At 44.4% G+C, this 26,527-nt stretch overlaps 1 protein-coding gene across 1 annotated transcript in view; it reads right to left on the bottom strand.

Annotated features, from left to right (window-relative positions):
* The window catches only part of lgr6 (leucine-rich repeat containing G protein-coupled receptor 6), a 36,664-nt gene extending 10,485 nt beyond the window's left edge, over positions 1–26,179 (bottom strand). The window contains exons 1-4 of the mRNA XM_084014472.1: positions 25,554–26,179; positions 11,944–12,015; positions 5,800–5,871; positions 3,871–3,942 (exon numbers count right to left, since the gene is read on the bottom strand). Of these exons, the coding sequence (XP_083870598.1) occupies positions 3,871–3,942; positions 5,800–5,871; positions 11,944–12,015; positions 25,554–25,792 (455 nt within the window). The 5' untranslated portion in view covers positions 25,793–26,179. The remainder of the gene's footprint in view (positions 1–3,870; positions 3,943–5,799; positions 5,872–11,943; positions 12,016–25,553) is intronic.
* Between the last annotated feature and the right edge of the window lie 348 nt (positions 26,180–26,527).

Genomic DNA, 26,527 nt, shown 5'->3' with positions numbered 1-26,527 from the left:
CTGCTTCAACCCCCTTTGCGTCTCAATCCTTAACTCTTGTTCGTCTTTCAAACATCCTCCCTTATCAATCTTCCACTGTGTTTCTTTGATTCTTGCACTACAGCTCCTCCTCAGCCTCCTCACCCCTCAGAGGCACCAAACAAACAGCATCATCAAAGTGAAATCTGAACTTGAACTCTGAACTCTGCTCTTTATTCCCCAGGGAAATTTTCCACCAGAGGAGGCAACTGTATACACTGGCAGATGCTCACACACAGACAGGGAAACAACCTCCAGCACACACACACATACACACACACACACACACACGTGTGCACACAAACAGCTTCAAGACATTTTCATCTTGCCCATTTCCTGAGGACACATTTTCTTCAGTGCTAAACATCATCCTTGTGCATCTGTTGCACTTCAACTGTGGACATTGTTTGTCTCTGACCCAAAATGCATGGATGAAAGCTACGGAAGACCCTTTAAATTTCTGGTTTGTTCTCCAGGGCAAAATAATAATTGCTCCTCTGGGTGGACCTGCCAGGTCTCCAGAAGGTCCAGACAGAACCAGGAATGTCCCACAGAAGCCAATAAAGGAGCAACTATTTCCTGTCCATCACATCAAAGTCTGAGGCACGATTACGAGAAATAAAGACAGAAAGACAAAGTTCTCTCAAATGATCCAGGAGACCTGTGGACCTGCCTCCCAGTTCAAATCTCCAGATGGCCAACATGTTATACAACAAGGAACTCAAATGAATGCGCTTCACTACCATCGAGTCAAATCTATAAAAACAGGCTTATGTTGATTAATGCAGCTTGTGGAGCTCATCAGCGGTGATTACACTGCTTAACCTGTGGGTCGGGAAACAAAACACTGTCTGTCTCCTCATGACCAAAAAAAAAAACGCTCAACACTGTGGGTTGTAATTAGACTGTTCCAAACGGCGAGACAAATTTCTTGACTCGGCTTCAGTTTGCAGCTAACAAAAGGATTTGTGTCCGAGATAAATATTTATCTTAGATGAAAGCCACCTTTATACAGTTATACCCATTTAAATCCCATGTGCTGGCTCTCTTTCTTTTTTACCTGGTGTGCTTTATGTCAGTGAGAGGCGCCGACAAGCTTCACTCTCCAAAGCCTTTCCAGTAATCTTTCTCCGCTGGGCTTATCATTACTGTAATGACATGGTGCGTCTCTATAGACTGTCTCTCTCTCTCTCTCTCTCTCTGTCTGTGTGTGTGTGTGTGTGTGTGTGTGCGTTTCATTACTTGAGAGCATCTATATGTGAAGAAATTTAGAGACCACACACCTCCACTTGTGAACACACGTACACATATTGAAAACAGACAGACTGCCTCTTGCTGTTTTTTTTTTAGTTGACGATTAATTGTCTTCCAAATATTTGGGACTAATGATTTTATTTTATTTTTCTGCTTTTTCTCATTTTAAGCTACACAGCCGTCCTGTTTTGTTTGGCTTAGCAATTTCTTAAATGACCCACTCTAATACCACCATGATTCAATCAAGGTAGTGTCGGTCGTTGAGCCTCACACTCACACAGGTTCCTTGCACTCGGGGGGGGTGAAGCAGCTCTTGGTCTTGTCGAGTTTAAATTTCAGGTGGTGTGGGAACATCCATTGAGAGATGTCACTCAGACCAGCAGAGATTTGTGCCACTACTTGTGTTTCACACTGGGGAGAAAGAGAGTATGTGATCTGCGTATCTGTGGTAGGAAAGTCATGTGTGAATAACAGAACCAAGAGAGTTGGTATACAGAGAAAAGGGGAGGGGACCCAGGACAAAACTTTGAGTGACCCCGTGAGTGGACAAGGTTCTAACACAGATCCTCTCCAAGTTACTGAGTACATGTGTTTTTTGAGGTAGGATGAGAGCAGGGAGAGTGCAGAGCCTGACCGCTCAGCAGAGGTGTGGACTGGAGTCACATGACTTGGACTCGAGTCAGACTTGAATCATGAATTTAATGACTTTAGACTCAACTTGACAAAATGTAGAGACTTGCAACTCGACTTGGAGTTTAACATCAGTAACTCATGACTTCACTTGGACTTGAGCCTAAAAATTACGAGGTGGTCAACAAAAATGAATTGCAATATGCAAATCATGCGGGTTGAAGATTACAGACGGGGACGCAACAACTTCCAACTTTGTTGGACATTTAAAGTTGCACAAAGAACAGTAAGTTCTGAATGAAAGCTAAACCTAGCATATCGGCTAAGTAACGGGTCTCGAAAGGACTCGAAACTCAAGGCCTTGGGACTTGACTTGAGACTTGCCTGTCTTGACTTGGGACTTGACTCGGGACTTGAGGGCAAAGAATTGAGACTTACTTGTGACTTGCAAAACAATGACTTGGTCTGACCTCTGCCGCTAAGTAACAGCAAAAAGGGCAGTTTCTGTTGATAGACTTGCCTTGGAGTTATCAGGGTAACGACTTGATCAGGAGATAAGGGGGTGAAAGATGATAGAGTAGGGAATGAAGATTCGGTTGATGGAAAGGTCATTTCAGAAGGTGGTTGGAGAATGAAAAGCATATATCATCCGTCTTTTTTAGATAAGAAAGTGGCTAGGTAGAGGGGAGTAAGGAGGAGGGGGTCAAGGAGGTTAGAGAAGATGGAGAAGAGATTTCTGGGGTTGGAGAAGGTTTGCATTTTGGTCTGATAGGATTACCTTTTAGCTGCAAAAATAGAGGCAGTGAAGGAGGAGAGAAGAGATTGATAGGTTAGCAGGTCTTCATGGTGTTTTTTTTCCGATAGCAATACTGTTTGTCCTGAATATTATTGATTCTCTGGTACTGACCCAATTATGTACTGCTACTGAAAATTGCCGGTACTCACTACCCATCCCTAGCTGCACCTGTAGAGGAGATTCCCGTCTTTAAATCAAAAGCAACAGATTCGGGTCCCATAAGATCTAAAATAGAAGAACTTGCCAAACAAGTCTTTGTTTGAAAGTCCCCCCCCCCCCTGACATTAGAACATTTTGTTCAGGTAATTTTATGAACCCAGCTGTGATCAAGCTTTCTATTTACTGCCACATTTGTAACATTAGCTTTAACTCCCTTGATTGTGAAATCTAGTAGAGGAGTTACAGTATGTGTGCAAGCCCCTCCTATGTTACAACTGTGTGTGTGTGTGTGTGTGTGTGTGTGTGTGTGTGTGTGTGTGTGTGTGTGTGTGTATGTGTGTGTGTGTGTGTGTGTGTGTGTGTGTGTGTGTGTGATGAAAGAAATGGCGTTATGGGTATTTACAAAGAATAATTAATTTGGAAAGCATGTGTGGAATACGTGTGCGGTACAAAGTTGGGAGAGGGGTAGGGGTGAGGAATTACACATGAGGAGGTCCACATGCATCTGACACACACACACACACACACACAAACACACGTACATTGACCCCACAGATGAGACAATTATGCCACCGAACACTCTCATTAGCCAGGGGGATAGCAGTGTGGGTGGTGGGAGAAGAATGGAGGAGAGGAGCGGAGGCAGAGAGGGGGAATTGATGGAAAATGGGGTTGTTTCACAGCTCATTGGAGATGCTCTCCCTGGCCTGCAGTGTCTGCTGTTTCCCTCATGGCTTCCAGATGCTACCATGAATTGCACCGACACAGTCAGGCTGTGACTCCTACCGTCAGGCGGTACAGTACAGAACGATTGGGGTAAGGTCTGTAATATGTCAGCAGTACCTGCACTGTGGTTAGAGCTGCATGTGTGGGTGGGTGGCAAGGGGATGTTTCATTCCCTGCTCGATGAGGTATAGTAGTATGATTAGTGCGTGCGTGTGTGTGTGTGTGTCTGTGTGTGTCTCTGTGTGTGTGTGTGTGTGTGTGTGTGTGTAAGAGAGAGAGAGACTCACAAGGAAAGTAGGTTGGGTAGGTCCCATGGAGCATCATGAGGAAGTCTTTCCAGTTGATTGTTTTGCAGCATCCTGAAAGACACGCACAGATTAGGTTGTAGGTAATAGGTCCGTATGTGATAGAGTGTATATGGTGTGCGTGAGGGCACATCAAGCAGAACAAATAATTCCATCATGAGGGGAATCTGACACAAGAAGGAAAGGGCCAGTGAAAGCTTGAAGAGAAGCAGAGAATGACGGATAGAAGAAAAGGAGAAAGAGAAGCTCCTTGGGTGGGCTGCTGATGTCATTCTCAAAAGAATGGAGCAAAAAGCGAGGAGGAAGTGGGGAGCAAACAATATCCCTCTCTCTTTCCTCTCTCTCCCTTGCTTTCTCCGTCTTTCTCTCCATCTTTCTTTAAAGTTTTTATCATGACCTGTCATCTGGTCAGCAGCGGCGTAATGTCTTTATTGTGGCACCATGGTGCCAGTCTTTGTAAGGCCTTGCATCACTACAGTTAAATATCTTAGCTTACAGTAAAGTGATTCTAGCTTAACAATCTAGTATCTTTTCTTTGTGAGTATGAAAGAGCCTCGAAGTTAATGCTTAGTTAATCTAAATTATTTATCACCTATGCATTCTGGGTATCTCAAGAAGTAAAGAGCATATCTTGCCAATTGGTTTAACATAACTTAATGTATTGCATGTTTTTCTAACATAGTGTGTTTCACAATAGTCTTCTGTGTAACAGAGATTGCTTCAGTGTCGAAAAAATGCTGCTCAGGTTTTGAGAGGATCAGGGGAATGTTTCCACTGGGACAATGATGCCATGATAAATACATCAAATTGAGTCTTTTCCTGTTTCAAAGAAATTCCCTAGGGGGAGCTTCGCTGTACTCCACTCCGGGTTCATAACCTTCTGTGTGTGTGTGTGTTTGTGATGTGTGTGTGTGAGTCAGCAGGGAGTCAGCTTGCGGTTACCCTACACAAGATCAGGGGTCCATTTGTGTTTGAAATGGCCTAACCAATGTATTGACAACCAACAACTCATTAACTCTGACGTCTAAGAGACCATTCCACGTTTGTGAGGGTGCTATAGTGCGAAGCATGAATGCTTGGCATTGGATATGTGTGTCCTTCTGCAGTAATCACATAATAGTACAGGATTCATGGCTCGTTCACTCATTCTGTCTTGGTGAGTTTCACAAGACAAGGTGAAAGAAGATCAACTTGTGTGCCTGGTAATCTTCCAGATTCCCTCAAATTACAAACCACAATTCTCTTGCTAAGTTTATATTCTGTGGCAGGGCTTCTCCATCTTTTCTCAGCGAGGGTCAAAGAGGAATTGAGTTGCCAAGGCTCATGAAAACCTCCTTAATAGCCTTGTCTCGCACCCAGTAGAAATATGGCAGCAACTCATTAGATGCCGTGGCCGCAAGTCACAATATGCCATGGTTTTTATGGTTGCTTTGCACTTTTTTTTTTTGTGATTTCATACTTCACTGCAGTGCTAACAGTTGGTGGCCATGGACCATAAGGCTATGAACACACGATGAGAAATGGGGTGTTGAGAGAACAGCTTTGAATGGCATTTGTAAGTGATTTTTTTTTGTCACTTGCTGTAATCTCGGTGGGTGGTGTGACTGGGAGGTCCCTGCAATACACCTGTGTATGTGTGTGGGGGAGGGGTGTGTGTGTGTGTGTGTGTGTGTGTGTGTGTGTGAGTGTGTGTGTGTGCGCACACGCAACTGAAACAGAGCTTGTTTGGTAATGAAGGAACCAGCCCATAAACTTTAACTACAGTTAATGATGCATGGCCTGTGTGTTTTAGTCAAGGCAGTGTTTTATACAACTCTAACCCCTCAGAATGCTAGAGTGGAACAACCCACCTGGAATGAGGATTGAACCACCAGAGTGCTTTGGGGTGGGAGGGTGGAGGAGGTTACTTACAGAACTTTGAGGTTGTGAAGACCCTGGAGAGCATGGCCTGAGATATACCTCAGCTGATTCCCTGAGATACGCCTAGGAGAGAAACAAGGAGATCAAAAGTGGAAAACAAAATATAAAATCCCAAAAAATGAAATACAAGCACATACACATTTCCAATAAGAGAACTTTTGCCTTTTGCTTTATTCTACATTTTTTGGATTGAACTGTATGACTTCATCCTTGAGTTCCTGCTCTGGGGTTACTGCTGGGGCAGTATGCAAATCACAATATTCGATTCCCTTGAATGTGGTTGCTATTGGCCCAAAGCACACCCTGAAATCTTAACCAATCCTGGGAACATTGATGAGTGAGTAAAGACTGAACTGAATGAGACAGACACTGGGTCAACAAGTGCAGCCTGAAAGTATATTTGCTTCTGCACATACGTGTGTGTGTGTGTGTGTGTGTGTGTGTGTGTGTGTGTGTGTGTGTGTGTGTGTGTGTGTGTGTGTGTGTGCATGTAGCAAGGTGTATACCTTATTTGCGCACATGAGCGCACATGTGTGTAGTGTAGTGTGAATGCATGTGCTATTTTCCATGTCCTTGAGGTAAATTGGGCTGGCTCTGAGGGGCCTTGAGGACAACGAGGGAGAGAAACCACACACATTCACACAAGCAATCCAATCAGTTTGTTTATCAAACACAGCACCTAATGGTCATTTGTGAGTGTGTATAAGATGTCCAAATAAATAACATTCAGTCCAACGGAGTAATTCTCAAGGTCACAAGCTGGAAGCACAGTTTAAACACATATTTGGACGTCACAGCTCGAGACCACCCACTTTTATTAAACACACACACACGTTAAAAGTTACTCATTGGCATCTTCCTGCACACACCGTTGCTCTACAGGTGACATTTGCGTGACATTTCCGTCAACTCAGCCAGAGGCAGACTGCCTCTGGCTGAGTTGTTGCATCAGTGCCAGGGTATTGAAATATTGATATAGCACTCTGTCAACCTTTCCAAGCCACTATCATCCAGATGGTAATGGACGAGAGCTCCCAGCAAACTCCTTCTGACATCCGATACTCATGTCAACATGTCTTAGTCTTATAACTGTGCAGTGGCAAACCACACAACCCCACACGCGCCTGCCAAATCTCACACTCAGCCCAGTTCAAAACTCTTGTATTGCTTGTATTTATCAACACACACACACACACACACACACACACACACAGACACACACACACACACACACGTGCACACACACACACACACACACACGTAGATGTACAATAGAAAATGGACGGATCTTTATCCAAGTTATTGTGGTGCCATTTACCCATGCTTCTCAAACCAGTCAAAACTCATTCAAACAGACTTTGTGTCACACATTGTCTCAATAAATGGACGACACAGAAGACAGATTGCTCTGCAATGACTGCAGGTTTTTGACGTCACAATTATTCATTCTCATTTCAAGATAAATAAGTTCAATTTGCTCTCAGATCTCATTTGCACTCATAAAGAAACCTGTTTGTTATAAAGAAACCCATTTGTTGTTCCTTAGCAGATGACAGGTTTGCTACTTTAATACCATTTCAGTTTCCTCTATTGCACAAGCTGAACACCGCGGGACCATTTGAAAAGACACCTTTCCAGAGGTAACTGTTTCAACAGACATTGTTGAGGTCCTGACATCAGTTAAATAGATCTACGCCTTTTATTGCAAAGACCACTAAGTGCTTTTCTTTTGGTTCCTGTGCAAACAGAATGATTAGATACAGATGCATTGGATGGGAAAAAATATATAGGTAGCACCAAAGAGAAATAAATGTCTTCAGTGGGGGGAATGAGGAAGGGCAGTCATTTAAAGTTACAGAAAACAAACATTGTAGTTAAGGCCATGGTATGATCCTACTGCCAACCAGCCCTTCTCTATTAGCCGCACCATTGGAGCCAAAACAGCATTAGAGTGGAATCATGCTTTTTTGCCGACTTCATTTGTCAAATGGATAATTATGTCGAAGTGAAGATGGATATTGAAAAAGGAAAGAAACGCTCAGTCAGTCTTGATAGACATCAACAGAACACCAGCACTTGCCATTGACCAACTGTTTCCATGATATCAGCCTGCGTATTTATGTGTGTATGTGTGTGTAAATGATCGTACGTTTGAGTGAATGTTCCGCACTTAGCCTCCTAGCCGTTCCACATCAATCTCATTCTAATGAAAGGCGCCTTGCTCTTGTCAAACCATGGCCCCAACTGTTTTTTCTTTTAATTTGATTTGGGGATGGTTGGAATTTTTCTTGGCCCCTGGACTGCGTTGATACAAATTCCACCTCAGCATAATTCAGCTCTATTGACGTGATTCATAGATAAAATAACAGAGGCCAGTGTGAAGTTCAAATGTATGGGAGAGGAGTGAGAGTGGTGGTAACAAAGGTGGGACCACCCTGCTATCAGGGCTGATCAGTGAGAGTCACTGAAGCATTCCGACTGCTGATTATCCCATGGATCGCTATGTCCTATTGCCTCAAAATAATAAACAATAAAGACAAGTAAAGACAAAGACAGCAGAGACAGCATCATACTTATCATATCTTAGGTAGTGATGACACCATAGTGGAAGCATGGCCAGGGTGGCTGATAGGAGTCAATGATGAAAGAATAAGGTGAGGATAAAAAGGTCTTATCAGGGAGAGTGTGGCATGTGTGTGTGTGTGTGTGTGTGTGAGTACATGTACGTATGCATGAATGACCTTTTTCACCCCTGGTCCATCAATAGAAATGTTATCCCTTCTTCTGTTTGGAGGTCCAGCCTGAGGGTCAACCACTTAACCTGGCGTTAACCTCTGAAATTACTGGGGTAAAATATAGACATGGAGAGAACTGTGTGTGCCTGTGTTGGTAGAGAAAGAGACAAGCAGACAAAAGCCAAGGTCTGCAATGTGAAAAGGAAAGGTTTTAATTGACCTGTGTGTGGTGCAAATGGAGTATCATTATCAGCCAATATTGTAAACCCTTAACCCTCACCCTTTTATACTCCTGGCCTATCAGCAGACAACCCTGTAACTGAAAGGAAGACAAGCAGGGAATTGCTGGCCTCCACTTGCCCCTTCTCTCTTCTTACATTTGGATTTAATGTGTGTGATAGTCAGAGAATACCTTAGAGCACTCTCACAGGGCTGGGTGGAGTCTGAGTCTTGAGCTGATAACAGGAGCTAGCACCATATTCCACGCACGTTCACTCAAACTGGTAAAATTGTGCATCAAAGAGGCAAAGTCAAGAGTGATAGAGGTTTTTTTCCTGCTAAGCCACCTTGAATGTGCTGATTTCACCTCTGTATTTAACAGGTGAGTGATGGCAACAGATAATGATAAGATGAGCATGCAAGACTCGACCCAGACGGCTGATTATGATGGGCAGAAGCAGTGAAATGTGATCTCCAAAGGCACGAACAGCAGGGACTTTGATACAGATGATAGGTGGAGAGCACGGTCGCCTTCCAAAGTGGTTTTCGGGAAGGGCTTTTAGTGCGACAGTTTCCCTTGAAACACCCTCTGCTAGTTTGAAAGTTGCAATTAAATCAGAAATAAATAGTGCATCTTTGATATTAGAGCAGAATATGTGAAGGGAGGCGATGTCTTTGATATGTCAGTGAATGAGTAACCAGTCTCAGTGTTTGAACCTGAGTGCAGTCATAGCTGCCCTCTTATTAATCCATAGACACACAGTCTGCTTCTGTGTTGCAGTCTTCCTCTCAGTCGCCTCTCTTCATGCTCCCTCTGACTGACAGTTGCATGCAGGATTGTGTTTGCATCAAGAGCAGATCACTAATCAAATTGCCAAATGAAGGCTTAATTGGAGGTGTCTGAGTTCAATAGAATAAGATCTAAATGTGAGCAGTTACAGATAGAGAAACGGCTGGAGGGAGGGATGATTATACTTCTAATTATCAATACCAATACCGCAATGAATCAAAGGGAGGTTTGCTACCTGCTTTGTGAATTAATTTAATTGCCTCATTTGAGGTTCAAAGGCATTCGCTGTGTGCTCTTTGACGCTATAGAGGTGAGAGCTGAGCCAGGAGATGAGAGGCAACATACACAGTTTAAGTTAATGAGCGGTGTGTCAGTAGGATCCTGTATGTGGCTCTTAAGATTTGATTCCTTCTCCTCCCCATAGTGTAACAATACGGTAAAAGCTGGACTTCTTGCCATAAGTAGATTTGCTTTGGTTTTTAAGAAATGGCCAAAAGGGGGGAAAGAGTAGAAAAACTATCAAAGGCAATAGCCTGCGGTAAATTCCAATGTAGAAATAGATTGGAAAGTCAAGAGATAGAGTAAGGGAGGGCAGGCAGGGAACTAGCGCCCAAGATCAAACAATTTATCACTACCAGTCACAACATGCCTGGCCCTTGCCTCTCCCTGTGCTACCAACAAGTGCTGTGGACCCACATCAAACGCTCTCACTTTCAAACCGACCGTGTTTGTGTTTAGGGCCTTGGATTGTTTTTCTAAGCGCTATAACTTGTTGTAATCGTAATGTGTTTACCATAAGCTGCTATGATTCATCTTGCTAAACCTCCTAGACAGGGTGGATGTTAGAAATGTCCTTCTCCCTGCCTTGGAACATCATCGTCGTCTCAGCATGTTTCCAGAAATGGTCAGCATAGGGCAGGCTACAAAAATGTGGCTTCAGGGCAGGAACATCCTCCTTGGAAGAGTTACAAAGCAAGAGAACGACTCCATAAAGTGTCGGAACATGAGAGCGATACAGAGGAAGCGAGATCAACGGGGCTGTAAAACACTGGGAGGACTGTCTCTAGACAAACACTGCAGATCCAAGACCCCCACCCCCCTTTTCCCCAATGCAGGCAAATGTCAGCATCGATGTCGAGCATCACTCTGTGCTGTGTGGTTCTGATTATGAGACCATTAGCAATATATGACCTTTACCGTTTTTACAACAGCAAAAGTTGAGATCAACAATTCAATGCACAACAATACATCAATATATATGATTTAATTGTGGAATATCAAGGTTTCACAAAACTTTATTGCTCGACTTTGTCCTACTCGTCCGATCCAGTTTGACTGCGTAAACTGAATGGTTATCCAGCGAACCTTTTACTTTCATCATCATTTGCTCATGCCTCACAGACTGCAGCTGCAAGAATTAGCAAAGAAAACATCAGACTGTTCAAACACCCCATGCACACACACACACACACACACACACACACACACACACACACACACACACACACTGCAGGTTTCAGAAGTAAAAGGATCAGGTGAAGACTGACATACACACACATTCACACCCGCAGGGCATTTCTGTGGGTAGCCTTTGTCAAACCGAGACTTAGCTGAGTTATGCTGAGTGGTCAAATCAGATATATAGGCCAAGTCAACCGAAAATTTTTTCAAAAGTTTTGTAACAGCATGTGTGCTTTCGTCAGCCCTATGAGAGTAAAACCAATACCTTCTACTTTGTGAAGTACTGACCAAGTTGTGCATGTAGCACAGAGTATAGAAGTCAAAGAATGTGTTCTTTCATTTTATTTGAACATATTGTTTAAAATCTCACCAGCCAAGAAAAGTATCAGTAATCATGACTGTCGGCATTTAACTAATTGTGTGTATTGGGACCATTATCAAAACATTTCTCATGCTACCCAACTGTGTGTGTACTTAATGCTATATAGCAAGGAAATCATACACCTTTGCTCTTTTCATTTTCTTCAATTCTGTCCTTACGTTCTCCTATAATGTGTTATTTGTCTTGGCGACGGCGTGTGTCTATGTGTGTCCTGCTCCTGCTGAGCTGTCCAGCTGACACAAAGTCAAACGGGGGGAAGGGGGTGGCTTGGATGGTGAGCACAAAACCTGCTCTTGAAACACTTTAAGGACCATATATCCACTCTGAGTGAATATCAGGTTCTATTGGCCTCCCTCTTCTGTGAAGCCTTACCAGGATCTACTAGTCTATTGCTGCAGGCAGTTTCTTGGTAGGAGAGATCAGAGGCAGGCTCGTATCATCAATCCCCATCACTGAGGTCTGTGTATATCAGCGGCTTGGGGAATGACTTATTTCGTGTCATGTGTGAATTGTCATTATTAATTGAATGTGAATGGTTTTGTACTCACAGTTCTGATAACAGGTGCAGTCGGTGGAAGGCTCTGGGCTGTATCTCACTGATGTTGTTCATGCTCAGATCCCTAGAGAGAGAAACGGGAGAGCATCAGCTTCAACGTATCAATCAATGTATACCGTATCAATGTTGCTTGAAGTTGCTCAGGGCATGTAAAATTACAAATGTTTAGAACAAGGATTTCACATGACGATCAATCATCAAGAGTGGGGAGTAGTGTGCGAAGAGAGGTTAGAGGGTTAGATAGAAAGGTTGGACGACAAGAGGGAAGAGAGGAAGATGTAGATGGGAAGTTTTCCCCAATGAATCATTGTTGGGCAGCTGTAATTTCCTCCTCGTCCAAGCGACTCTCTTTTCCAGATGTCTCACTCTACCTTTTCTCAGATCTGACCCGTCGTTCTCCCTCCCTATCTATCTCCCTCTCCTCCTTTTTTTCCTCCTCAGGTTTCTCAGGAGACCACCTCCTTTGTTCATGGCTATAACACAGACGCTCTCCCATTTCTCTGCCTCTGACACACTCTGATGTGAGAGGGTGTGCTGGAGGGTGAGTGTTGACGCAGCTGCGTTTCGGTCAAAGAGGGAGAGGCGCAGGATGCTCAAACACACACACACACACACACACACACACAAACTTACATATTCAACACACACATGCAAACTACATTTTTACACTAGATAGAATGAGGACAACTTATGATTCAGCCTCTGGTAGAAAACATACATAACCTTGTGGCCCCAGTCATGTAAGGTCATCTCTTTGATAAACACAATGAAAGCAAGGAGGTGCTACGTCACCCCTTCTTTGCTTTCACAGCCCTTGGGGTTTTGCATGAGTCTTCGAGAGTGAGGCTGTATGTGCGTGTGTGTCTGTGTTTGTGTATGACACTAACCATTGCTCATAAAGCCAGACCACCGGGCTAGCAAGTGTAAACTGTGCTCTCAGAAGCCCTTTGCAGTTGGGAGTTTTGACACACTGGCTGTTTGTTTGTCAAGTCAGCCAAGCTGACAGGGGGGCTGGATGAATCTATCCGCAGGCGGGATCTATATTCAGCTTCAGGGTCGTGTGGAAAGAACACTGCATGGCAATATTCCGGTTCACCAAAGATAAGGATAACATCCGGCTGTCAGGATGTAAACTCCCACTGTCAGTTTGGGGCGAGGAGGTGTGTTTTCACCATGTGATTAGCTTGCAATGTGTCCTTTAACTGTGAGATTCTGTGGGTCAGATAATAACAATATGAAGCCTTTTAACAGCGTCGGCTCATGAAAACAGAATTTTTGTCATTTTCATTTCCCCTCTGTTACACCTGCCCCTTCCTGTGAGGTCTGACAGGAAGGGAGAGAGTGATTCAAGGTATTACTCAGCGTCCAGGATGCTGTATTGTCTGTATCTGATAGGCCACCAGAGACAGGCATTAAACACATGTATTATGCACTGCAGAGAGTGGATATGCATATTGACAGCTGGTAATATACCATAAAAGGAGGTAGAGTAAATGATGCAGGTGTCCAAACATTCATAACATCTCCTCAAAGTCGAATGAAGCACAACTACAATTATTAAGTCAATGAAAGCAAATTCACAAGTAATGTAATTTGTTACCTTTTTCCTCACATTGTGGTCGATCTCAGATCTTCCTTTCAATAAAAGTACTGTGGTGATGTCATATGAATTATACTTCATGTTTTTCCCTTTCGTTTGGCACAATCTGCTCAGGCTCCGGGCTATAATGTACCGATGAATGCAACTGCAAAGTGTAATGTGAACTTGAATGCACTGCTGCCTGGTTAAAGTCAGAGGTAAATATAAGTGATAACAAAGTTGCCATGGAGATGAAACAGCCAGCAGTAATGGCAAACCAATTGACAGAATGGTTGACATCACGTACAACAACACTGGAAGCACACAATCTCCTCATGGGGCCTCATGAACAAAACACATGCACGACTTAATTCCATTCATCGTGTGCGTACGAATATGCTTGTGAGATATATTCAATTGGAACATCCTGGGGGATCATTAAAGCGCAGTAAGACACACATGCAGGCACACGCATAGACACACATCACCCAGCTTCTGAGGATGCGCCCATGAGAATGGAGACAACTCTCCATTATCTGGTCCTGATTAAATAAGCCATAAACAAACGTTGTGTGAAGTCCATAACAGCGGCCTCACTCAGACAGAATAAACATGCAGCAACAGAGAGAGAAAATGTTTAAAAATAAAGACACACAGTGGTGAGTCATGGGGAAAGGTTGAATGCTCAGCTCTGCTATGCTCTCCAACAAGCTCATTGGGAAGCCGGAGAGAGAGAGAGAGAGAGAGAGAGAGAGAGAGAGAGAGAGAGAGAGAGACTTTGCTGTTGTGCAGGCCAAGGCCTCCGCTGACAACTTGACGTATCGTTGGAAGGCGCTGCTCTATGGCTTGTTTTTAAAATCAAATAACAGCTGTGGCTTTTTTAAACCATGATAATTATGATTGATGACTACCACATGTGCATTGTGTCGGCTGGCGCTGTGACATGCAGATATTTTCAGCGCAAATAAACGGCCGCAAAAAGAAATGAGAAAGAAAGTGCTTAAAGATTTTTCAGGCTCCACAGTCAATGCGCGTTTCACAATTAGATTTGGGTTTTTGTGTCCCTGTTTTATGGGCACCTCTAAAGTGTGTGTGTGTGTGTGTGTGTGTGTGTGTGTGTGTGTGTGTGTGTGTGTGTGTGTGTGTGTGTGTGTGTGGGAGAGAGAGAGAGAGAGAGAGAAAGAGTGAGAGAGAGTGGGACTGAGTGCAATTATGTGTGTCAGTATCTGTGTCTGTGTGGGCAGTAGAATATTTTTTTCCATTTATAGGTGACTGCGGTGTGTGTGGTGAGATGTCTGTCGCTCATTTTCACACCCCTATTGTTTTCCAGTGAGCCTGCAGATGTGGTGGGTACAGTCCTTGGTCGCGCTTTCACCACATCATACGTGAACGCTGCCAGGGCATGGAAACAGATTGCTGTGTGGGTCTGTCTGTGTGTGTGTGAGGGACAGAATGGATGTGGTTTCTCTTTCTTTATTTTTCATGCAAGTATTCAGTAGGGGATCGCCCTCTCCTATCTTGGCCATCGCGGCGTCAAGAAAGCCGGCTGATATTGCTCCCAGGACAACACATCTCTCAACCAACGGAGGCACACAGGCCATCCCCTCCCCTCAGATCTCCGTCTGCTGCTGAATGACAAACTAAAGACTCCCGAGCAGTATTAAGAGCAGAGGATGCAGACATGGAGACCCGTGCTCATCCCTCAACAAACTCACTCCCAAATGTGCCTCTTAACTGTTCTTTTTATCCAGATCTGCTCTGAACCCGCAGAATGACTGACAAAGCCCCCAGTGATCTCTTTCTGTTTCCCCGGAGAGGTATTACATTTTCATGTGCCTGCATGTCATTTTGTGTGTTTAAGCACACAAGTGAATGTGTGAAATTGTGGATAATATTGCAGCATTGGAGGAGAACGGGGGGGGGAAATGCACATTTTTCCATTCCTATTCTCTCCACTGTTACTATACAATATGCCCTGATAGATTGTTTATTCTTTGCTCTCTAAAGTGTGTGAGTGTGTATACGCTTGTGTGCATGTAAATGTAAGAGAAGAAGGTTTGGCATGGGAATAAAGGGTAAAGCACTGGATATTTGACTGCTTTATGCTGTGATTGATAGAGTAACCAAGGCAAGGAGCTCGTCTTAAGGGGGGAACGGAAGCATGAAAAAACAGAGGTACATTTCCATTCATCGGCCTTGGCCCTTTCTCTCCCTCTCTTTCCTTCTCTCTTATGCCACTCTATTCCTCACACTCGCTCTTTGTCTCCCCATCTCAGTTTCACATTTCAATTGGAGCATCTGGTTACACTGTCCGGTAATAAAAATAATGTGTTTTATCATGTTTCGTCTTCAGCGTCAATAGAACCACTGAGGTATGTTATCGGCTCTGTGATCACAGTGTGTGTGGGTGTGAATGTGCCCCTAGGTCCGCTGTAGCCACCACCAAACTGCAAGAATTTGTGACAAGAGTTGCTTGATTTAGCTCAAAACAACTAGCCACATCATATGAAAGAAAACACACAAGTTTGTCTTCTGAGACAAACACACACACACACATACCCATGCTACATCAACAGGCAATTGTACAAACGTCAGGCTCCGGGTGGCTTTTGTGTGGTGGGTGACGGACCACCCTGGTGAGTGAATGTACCCTCAGAATGGGGCCGATGTGATCAGCAGTCAGGTGTCTGTTTCTATCGTCATTGGGGAAATTTGCCAGTCAGACATAGCTGTGCGGGAGGAGGCCAAGTGGAGATGACTTGATACATTTCACTAGTATGGAAACTTTTCTGGCAGGTTGCTCAAGCTTAAAATGACATGCAGGTACGGTACATTGAGAAGGATGTTTTTCACGACTCACACATGAACACAAAACCACTTCACACAGAGCCATATACCCCGAGGTCTTCCCTCTCACTTCCTTCCATGCTTTTTTCTCCGTCTCTTTCTTCTTGCCTCCCTGCCAATCCCTTTCTCACTCGTTCAGGTGGAGACTCTTACCAAACAAACAGCCAATAATGGCAGTAAGCTCTGCACTTTGAAGGCGGCTTATCCGTGAGGAACATTAGAGTAATAGATCTTTAGTGCAAATCAACAACCGGAGCCTTGCCCAGAGGGCAGGAGTTCTGTGCTTGAGCCACACCTTGGCTCTCTTTTACAGTAACTATGATAGTAATGTCTTCAGTCAGATTCAGCCAGTCTGATCCTCTCCGCTTAGTGCTTTGAAACAGTTAAGGCCACAATGAAAGAGGATCTTTTATTCCACACAATGCAATTGGTAGTCAATATTTGGGCACAGTGTGTGTGTGTGTGTGTGTGTGTGTGTGTGTGTGTGTGTGTGTGTGTGCGTGAGAGAGAGAGAGAAAACAGAATGTGTATGTGTATTGTGTGTGAGGGTGAGGTCTAAGTGTTAGCTTTTTTCTATCTGAATAGACTGACTGCTTTGGCATTCAATTTCCCCCGTCACACATGAGCTTGCACACACACACACACAGGCATGCACACGCACACACAAAGAGTCAGGAAGGAGGGTACAATGCTGTCCTCCCCTCCTCCTTCCTCTAAAGATGTGTTTTTTTTCTCCCTCTCTCCCAGACTTCCTGGGAGGGGTACACTGCCCTTTGTGTCCGAAGGCAGTCTCTCTTTATCTCTCCCTCTCTTATTCTCTCGTTCTCTCATTCACAGGGCACAAAGAGCGAGGGAGAGGGCAAGGAGAAGTCTTTCACCTGGACAAGGAAGGCCACGGGGAGGACTTGGCTACAAAAGAGCAGAGAAACAGAAAGGGATGGAGGAAGAGAAACGGAGAAGAGATAACAAGACAGAAAAGGGAGATGCTTCTGTTGGTGGTGCTCTTTTCCGCTCGCTGCGGTTTAGGGGAGAATGACAGGCAGATGCCTGGGTGGAAAGAGCGGCTGTTTAGTCTGAGGCCATGTCATGGGAAACATACTCATGCCCTCTGGGACTTATTCATACCCTGCTGTACTGCACATACACACGTGCACATACACAGTCTATGTCCGGTCCTTGTCCTCCCACATACACCCTGTCATGAGATGGAGAGGTGGGGGTGGGGGTGGGGGGGTGAAAGGTCAAGCACTTCAGTAATGGAACAGGAAGTGTTGGAACAGTCGGCACTACACAACATAAAACTGCCTCCAACATGTGGACAGGACTGACAGGCAGCTGTTGTGGGTAGGACATAGCTTTGGAAGGCAGAGAGGCATTCAGAACCCTGCCCATCGTCCTACTCATTTCATTGTTTCGCCATGTATATTTTGTCTGACTTTCATATATGAGTATTTAGTTTGTTCCTAAATCGAAGCGGACCGAAAATGCCACATGAAGGAAATGTCCCGTGTGCATAGGACAACCACTTGCCACAGAAACCTGTTAAAATAATAGTAAAATATGTGTGGAGAAGGGTTACAAATTTCACCACTTTTCCACACATCCTGAAAAGGTATCTCTTACGGAGGTGTCCATTCCTACACGCTGATTCGAGACAGATTCTCAGCAGTGGATACAACAGTGAATGAAACCCGATGAGTATTAGTGTCAGGCTCTATTATGACTTCATTTGGTTGAATGGCAGAAACAGGAGGACACTGGATCTAGTTAGAAGACTGCTCAAATCCACTCCTGGCTCCCTCCTACTTTAGTGCTGCACTCACAGATTTTAGATCAGCTCATCTGCTCCATATATTTCACAGTACCCATGGATAGCATTGAGACTTGAACTTAGATCAGCACTTGATGAAATCTTACCTCATATCAATGAGGACATGTGGCTGCTGTTGGTTTAAAGAGATTTAGTTTGGCCTCTTGCCATGCATGTAAAAAGTCCAGATTTCCTCCTTTTGCTCCTTCTCAGACATGTAATAAAGACGCGAGTAAGTCTGGCTGCAGTTGCAGAGGCTCGGCAGTGGCTGAATTCCCTGCAGCCTCCCTTTACTGAAGATGGAAAATACACCTGTGAAGTCCAGTCTTTGCAAGGATTATACTATTGCCATATAGTGACCTGACTGCTGTTTCTGCATTCACCTAAGCAAATCCTGAAGCGTCGTCTCTTTCTCTCCTTACTTCATTTATCTCTCCACCTTCTGTTTTCTGCATCCACTCTTCTACTTTCTGGACATTCCTTTGCAGTACCTTTATTTGGCCACACGGTGTACATGTTTGTGTGTTCCCTGAGGTGTGTGCAACATTTAAATGCATCTTTGTTCCCTTTAGCTAACTGCGGTCCCAATGGTCCATTCTCCCAACCGAATCCCTGCTAGCATTGTTGTATCAGCACTGCTCCGTGCTTTGATGCTGTGCAGAGAGATCGGAGTCAGAATGTGTGTAGCCTACGTGCATCCATGCTTGTGCAACGTGTTTCCTTGTGGGTGACGGCTCCTGTTGGGTGTGTGCATATGTGTGTGTGTGTGTGTGTGTCTGTCTGTGTACATTGTTATAAAGGGCAGTAAGTATCATTAGCTCTTACTAGTCATCACCTGCAGACTGCCTGCCCCACATGAGCCACTTTAGTCAGCAGGCCAGGCCAGCGATCACATAGACCAGCAGACAGAGACTGAGCTAGACTCATGTTGAGATGCTCAGGCAACTTGCAGAGCTGCATGCACTGCTATCAAAACTTGTACAAGCATTCCCTTTTATAGACATAAAAGGGAATGCTTTTTCATTTTACTCTTAATGTATTACCATTTATTTCTCTATAACATTTTACCACCAAAATAAAGAACTAAATGTATAGCCTCAAAGTTAAGTGCTTTATAGAAGGGAGAAAAGAAAATGCAAAAGAAAACAGCAGTTACTGGTGAAAATTGATAACCAGATAAAAACTATTAGTCTCCCATATGTGTTATCTAACCCAATGACATCAGTGACAGCTGACAGTCCCAGCTCATGGATGCACATTTGTATATGCATGTGCATGCACCAGACTACAGTTTGGGACATTCGTCGCAGCCTGGCCCAGGATTAGACAATGCTTTCTCTGTGGTGGAAAGGAGAGGGCTAGTGCACTTGTACCGCCATGCAAACACGCTCATACACAAACATTCCCATGGATTCCCAAGGTTCGAAAATGGCTCAATAGGAATCTGTGCCATGCGGACATTGTGAATCCTCTCAGTCAGAAGCAGCCCCTCACCCCTCAAACACGCGTCACACGGAGCACATTCCTTTGATCCATGTCATACTTGCGTCACGCTGTTATCACACGACACATGCAGATTTACATATTAATTTGGTGGGGACAGGTCTCACCCTTATGAATAGGAACCACTGTTGTGTTGAGTCCACGTGCATGCTCCTGTGCATCTCATCTCCACTTCCTTCCCTGATCTCCAGCTCCACCACCCTAGTTCCCTTTAAGATCTTGTGTCGTGATTGCTTTCTACTTGTTTTCTAAAGGACAGGATATGGAACGGTAGAGCACACTATGGCCTCTGTGTCTTCTCTGCCTGCCGCTCCCGAGGGAATTGCCATTGTTTCCATTGTTGTCCTCTACCTGCCTACCTCCCGTCTGTCCCTGGGCAACATTTAAAAGCCTCCCAGGTTGCTCTCAGGAATCCACAAACTGCTGCACTGTCCAACACTAACTGCATCGTCCTTCTCCCCAACACTCGTCTGGCATAAAACATGTGTTTGCAGGCAGAAGGTTGGGCTTCCACTGATTCTAGAAGAGAGCTGAGGAATTGCCACTTTGAGGCACTTCAATGAGAACGGAAATACTAGTGCAAAACAAATGCCACTTTTTATGCCGAATGTAATGATATGCAGTATGTCACTTGTTTCTCTGTATAATGTGTAACTCCCTTCCACAACACTGATCACAGCTGCTAGTTAGTTGGCTTGTAGCCAAAGCACCTCCTCCTTCAACCAACCAACACACACACACACACACACACACACACATTGAAAACATTTACCATTTGGCTTGGGTACACACCCTTCCCTTTTAACTGCTGCCCAGAGCTATATTCATTCATTTAGATTTTTACAAGAGGCACATTGCACACCAGTGATCATACATTTACACTTAGTGCAGCAGGACCAGCTTCAACACCTGTTCAGAAGCCACACATACACACATCCACACACACACACACACAAACACATCCACGTCCGTTACATGCATTCCCTTACACTTACCCTAACCATAACCATAACCACCGACAGCCTAATCCCAACCCATACCCTAACCTTAACGTAAATTATGGGGGCATGCACTTTGTCCCCAAAAGGAAGGCAAATCCCTACAACGTGACTTTGTAATCATATTTGTGTCCCTACAAAACACCCCCAGCCACACACACATGCACACACTCAAGCACTTAATGTATACATTCTTGTTCTATCTGAAGAAGGAGGTTAGAGGAAAGGTGAGGAAAGGAGAATAGGTATAGAAGCAAGGATCGACAGAGAGAAGGGGGGCAGTGTTGAGGCACGGAGGGGGGCTACCAAAGATGTCTGGAGCCAGGACACTGATGCTGGGGCTGATAGTGCTATATAGAGAACCCTCCACTGACGACAACCCCCCGCACCCCCCACACCATGGTGTGTAAGACACTCTCAGAGTTGCTGCGTTTAGGTCATTCAACCTTGTGAAAGTAAGTAAAATACTGTATTATTCTAATAAAAGCCATTCAAATTTGCACATTGATATCAAATTGCGTCTGTGTCCGAAGCTATAACCAGGTTGTGTTTACACTTGTTAATAATGACAGCTACTTCCAGTTTACATAAGTGGCCCGGGTGGAGTAAGCCGGTAATATTCATTCAAGAGAGAGTCACTTCAGCATATGCCGACCTCAGTAACATGCACACTCTCGACACAGGCACATGGTTGCATCTCATTGGCTGTGATTGGACCAGCAATCGGTGAGGTGAACGCTTGTATGAGATACTGTTTAAAGGCATTTAGAGAATAAGATCCTGGTCAGAGAAGAACTTCAACAAGTCCCATATGAATATAAGGAAGACGTACTGAGAGAAGTTGAAAATAAAATAAATTTTACGACTATTGAGCCTGAAAATCACACAAGCCCCAAGTCTAACTTTCAGCCAATCTTTGACCTCATTTACAGTTTGGTTCTGCCCTCTGAGCTGTCAATCACAACAGAGCAAAGAGATCCGAGGCTGAATGTTATTACGCCTGGAAAAATAGTTTCTTACAAGAACTGAATTTTGAATTTGAGCTAGAAAGGGGCTTTCAACACTGAGGTGAGTTTTAACGAACCTTGACAAACATTTTGAGGAACATTCTGTAACTTTTATTGAATATCTCAAAAATAAAAAAAATATGTAACCCAGGTGGTCGATATGGTTCTTTTAACATTTGCCATTACAAATATGCGTATAATTACAAAACTAGGAATACAAACGGCCTTTTTGTACAGTGCGGGTGTATGTGTAGGTGTGTGTGTATGTTTGTGTGTGTGCATGTTCTCTCTCTTTCTCCCTCGCTCTTTCTCAGACATGATGTTTACAGTGTGACCCCCGGTCTCTCGTGATAGGATCGTTCCATCAACATAATGGTTAAATGACACGCACACGACTGTTACAGTCATGGTCACCATACAGGATGTTGTCCCCTGAATGTGTTTGTACTGTGTGTGTGTGTGTGTGTGCGTGCATGTGTGTGTGTGTATATTCCTGCTTAATTAACGAATCTTCAAAATGTATCTTTCAACACAAATTTTTCTGTCACCAATTTCTAATCCTTACCTTTTCACTCCTTTTCTTCATCCGCCCTCTCTCCATGTTTCTTAAACTCCTGCTTCACCTCCATTTGCTAGAAAAAAAACCCCTCTGCTGTCTGGGTGGTCTTCGCATGAACACAGACACACGCATGCACACACACACACACACACACACACACACACACACACTCTCCTTGGTTTTCCTCTGTCTAGTAATGTGCTAGCTGTGGTTTCCTGGCCTCGGCCAAAACACCGTTAGAAGTTCACCGCACTCACCGCTACCACAAAGCATCACCTAATGGCTGTTAAACTCACAGACCAGCCCCGGACCCACACACTCTTTTCCTCTCACACACACACGCAAGCATATACTGACCGCTGAATTGAGTGTGAGATGTGTCAACATAAGCACCTGACAACCTTAGAAACGGTCTCTGTACCGTATATCATCAACATATTCATTCTTTTTACATGATTAAACCTAATTATCGATAGCCTACATCTATCAAGGGGACAGCTGACTAATTCATTTGCTCCCCAGCTAACATTTGTGACAGACGGGGACTTATTGTTTCACTGCATCTCTTATGACAAGTTACCTCACATGCAGCCTCACATTAAAAGAGCAGCGGTCCTCTCTGTGTTCTCTCATGCACACACACACACCCACGCAGACACACACCCTTGGGCACTGTCTTTCTTCTCTAATCTGATATCAAAGAAAAGGCCTGTCAAAGCGTCTCACATGACAGCTTATTTCATATGTTGCCCACGGAAACAATTATTGTCATAAATCTCTACCCACTCGACTCTGAGATGCTCGGAGCACCTTTGCCTGAAATGGTTAAATTCCTTTGCAGATTCAACCTGTATTCGCCTCAGTGTTGTCATACGATTGTTTTTTTGTTGAATTAGTGTTCCATTATGTATCTGCTTAGACCCAGTGGGGTCATCCAAATGTGCAAAACAAAACACTAAAAAAATGGAGTGAATCATGCATCGCCTGGATTGCCCCCTCGGCCACTATAGCATGAACAGTTGCGCTCACTTTGAAGAGCTCTCCGATGACACGGTTGAATGATGTCATACACTTTCACAGCGTTGTGTGGATGTGGATCGTAATGTGGACTGTTCCCAAGCAAATCCGTGTGACCTCGACAGCCTTCAGTGTGTGCTGGGAGGCTAATCCAGCCTCCACAGCACAACGGGGCGTGCTGGACGGTTCCACAGATCCTGGTGGGGTTTGGACCGGCTCTCCGCTGTTGTAACCTTTTATACTCTGGGATGCAATGTGTGTGTGTGTGTGTGTGTGTGTGTGTGTGTGTGTGTGTGTGTGTGTGTGTGTGTGTGTGTAAGCATGTGGGCAGGGTTAGGACGGGGAGGTTGTTTTGTTTGTGTTTGATGATTTTTATCAGCGAGGAAATCTGTGATTCTCTTATCTTAATTTGTTGCGGCATCTCTCCTGCTGTCCCACATTCCCTTCTTCTTCCCTCTGTAGTGATGCGTGTGTGTGTGTGTGTGTGTGTGTGTGTGTGTGTGTGTGTGTGTGTGAGTGAGTGCATGTGTGTGCGTGTGTGTGTGTGCATGTGCGCTACTGTGTGTGTGGGCATGTGCGGTTGGTCTCTGAGTTTATTTATCTTATTCTAAATCAGCCCTCAAACTCACTAATTGGTCCAATTCCACTGTTAGGTAACGAGGGGAAATGAGCAATTACTCTTGTGTTTGTAGGGAATGAGTGTTTGTGTGTGTGTGTGTGTGTGTGTGTGAGAGAGAGAGAAGGTCTTTACATCACTTATTTTAGAGGTAGACTGAGAGGCTCAGCACTCTTCCTCTCTGATTCATCCCTCAGTGTTTGTGAGTATATGTGAGAACTTAGTTGTGTGTTGGGCCGACACTTCTGATGTTCTCAAAGGTAGAATGATTCCTGGATGGAGTTTGAGACCATATCTCACCTCCATTAACTCAAGGTTTTAACACCCTGAGCAAACATAATGAAATGACATCATTCAATTTGTCTTATATGTTTCTTTTGCGACATTAACGGTTGGGGTTTCCTCCCTCCCTCTATTCTGGCCCTCCACTCATGTAACACTTGTAGAGCCCCTAGTGAGCAACTTCTCTATCACACCCTGTTTCCTGGATTTGACTTCTATCACTTCAATATCAGTTATCACAAAGTGTCTCTAATCTGTCCTCAGGGGCTTATGTAGTGAAGCAATTTGAAAGATCTGGCTTTAAGCCACAGCAGGGTGGTGTAAGAAACCGCTCGGCTCTGCTGTGTTTTACATAGAATAAGTCTAAAGCATGTTGATGAATAAGGTTAACCCTCCTGTTAGCCTCAAATGTTTTAACATCTGTTATCTTTCCAGTCTTATACATCCAAAATACATATTATCAGTCGCTCATAGGGAGCTGGACTGTGAGAACTTTCCATTTCTGAAGTCAACACATTTTTTTGTAAATGCACCTAAAGTGTGTACAGGACATGGAAAACGTATCATCACGTTAGTTGTATGTTCACCTATTTCCCCCATTAAATTAGGAATAGTCACTGACTATCAAGGGGACAAGATGTTGTGTATATGCCACGTCTCTAGCCAGCCTTCCAAACACATACTCATATCATGTTTTTTAAAGAAATTCAATCAAAGGACTGAAAAAAGGTTAAGGTTATCTGTTTAACCATTTGTTGTATCAAACAACAGTTAGATGTAGTTTAGTGACATAAAACTGGTCATAAAACACAAGCATTTAGACATCTATGTTTCAAACACACTTGCATATATGTTCACCAAGCACATGCACACACACACACACACACACTTTCACACGCACACTTTCACGCTGGGTCTCCAGTTGGCGCTAAGAAACTTGATACTGAAAGAAGGTGTCCAGTCATTTCGCCGTAGTGGTCAACACACAGGTTGGGAAGGTCTGTTTGTATGTCCATGCAGATTCTGCTGCTTTCCTGGTCATACATCTCAGAGACTGCTGCCTTCGGCTCTAATTTTAGGAATCCAAGCTTGACTTGTGTTTTAATCAAAACTGAATGATCAAGACCAGCAGTTTGAACTCACGATTGGCAAACATGCTTTTATTTTTTCATGTCAAACAAATAGGCACTAAATCATGATGAGTGAGAAGGGATGTGAGAACGTTTGAGAATCGAGGAGAATGACTCCCCTGAGGGATTAGATACAGAGTGGAAACACAAGGAAATCATGATTGGGGTCAAGGAAACTGTCAGGACAAAGTGAAATGGGATACGATAACATACCCAGGTCCCCAACTGGTGTAACAGTAACATGAGGTACTCACAGGTAAGTGGTGAGAGGGCTGAGGTTGGTCGGCAACGACGATAGTCCCAACTCCGAGCAGTCCACCATGACGAAGATCCCGTCTTCTTCACACTGGCATGGAGACGGGCACAGCGCGGACCCCTGTCTGTCCTGCACCCGTCCGTAGCCCAACACTCCCGGGGTGGACCCCCAAACTCCTCCGGCCACGCAGATGAGCACAAGCACAGGCAGCATGTCTGACTGTCCACCTGTCTGCATCTACACCTGTAGAGATGTCTGTCTCCTCACACCTCTATGATGTTTGAAGCTTTGATCAAGTGAGGATTTGCTTTTTCCAAAAACTCCTCTCCTGATGCCTGGCAATGTTCAAAAGCCCCTCACTTCTTCTTCTTCTTTTGTGCAGGTTGTCCACACGTGAATCTGTCCCTGTCACTATTTTATCTCCTCATGTCTGGGTCTCCCAGTCACCGCTTCATTCCCAGGGGTTAACCTTGTTGGAACTTCTTGCCCCTCTTCCTTGACTTCTCTCTCACTCTGCCCTCTCCTTTCTCGCTGTCTCTCTCCCCCAAACAGTCCCTCTTTCTCCCTCTCTCTCCCTCACTCCTTGTGGATATCTCTTACTCTCTCTGTCCCTCTCTCCTTACCTATTGTAGAAGGAGCGCATGAGTTGTGAATGAGCCACCCTCATTGGCCCACAATTTAGGGATGGGCTGGAGCATCTCCGGAAAGTAGGAGGGGCTGGCAATTCTCAAACTCTTCACTCTCTCTCTCCCTCTTTTCCTTTCCCCGAGTTTTCCTTTGCCTGGAAGCTCAATGTGAAGCGAAAGGGTGACTATTTAGTGTGAGGAGTGGGGTGGCGATGCAGTACAGCGGTGTGAGACAAGATTTCTTCTTGTGGGACCTGATGAATGGAGCTGGGTGAAAACGAGAGTGTTTATAGCTGAAAGAGAGAGGATGAGAAAGCTGGCTGTGGGAGATAAGAATGACTGTTTG

The sequence above is a fragment of the Eutrigla gurnardus genome (assembly GCF_963514095.1).
Source record: "Eutrigla gurnardus genome assembly, chromosome: 8".
Classification (NCBI taxonomy): Eukaryota; Metazoa; Chordata; class Actinopteri; order Perciformes; family Triglidae; genus Eutrigla; species Eutrigla gurnardus.
This window is presented reverse-complemented; position numbering and strand designations above follow the sequence as displayed.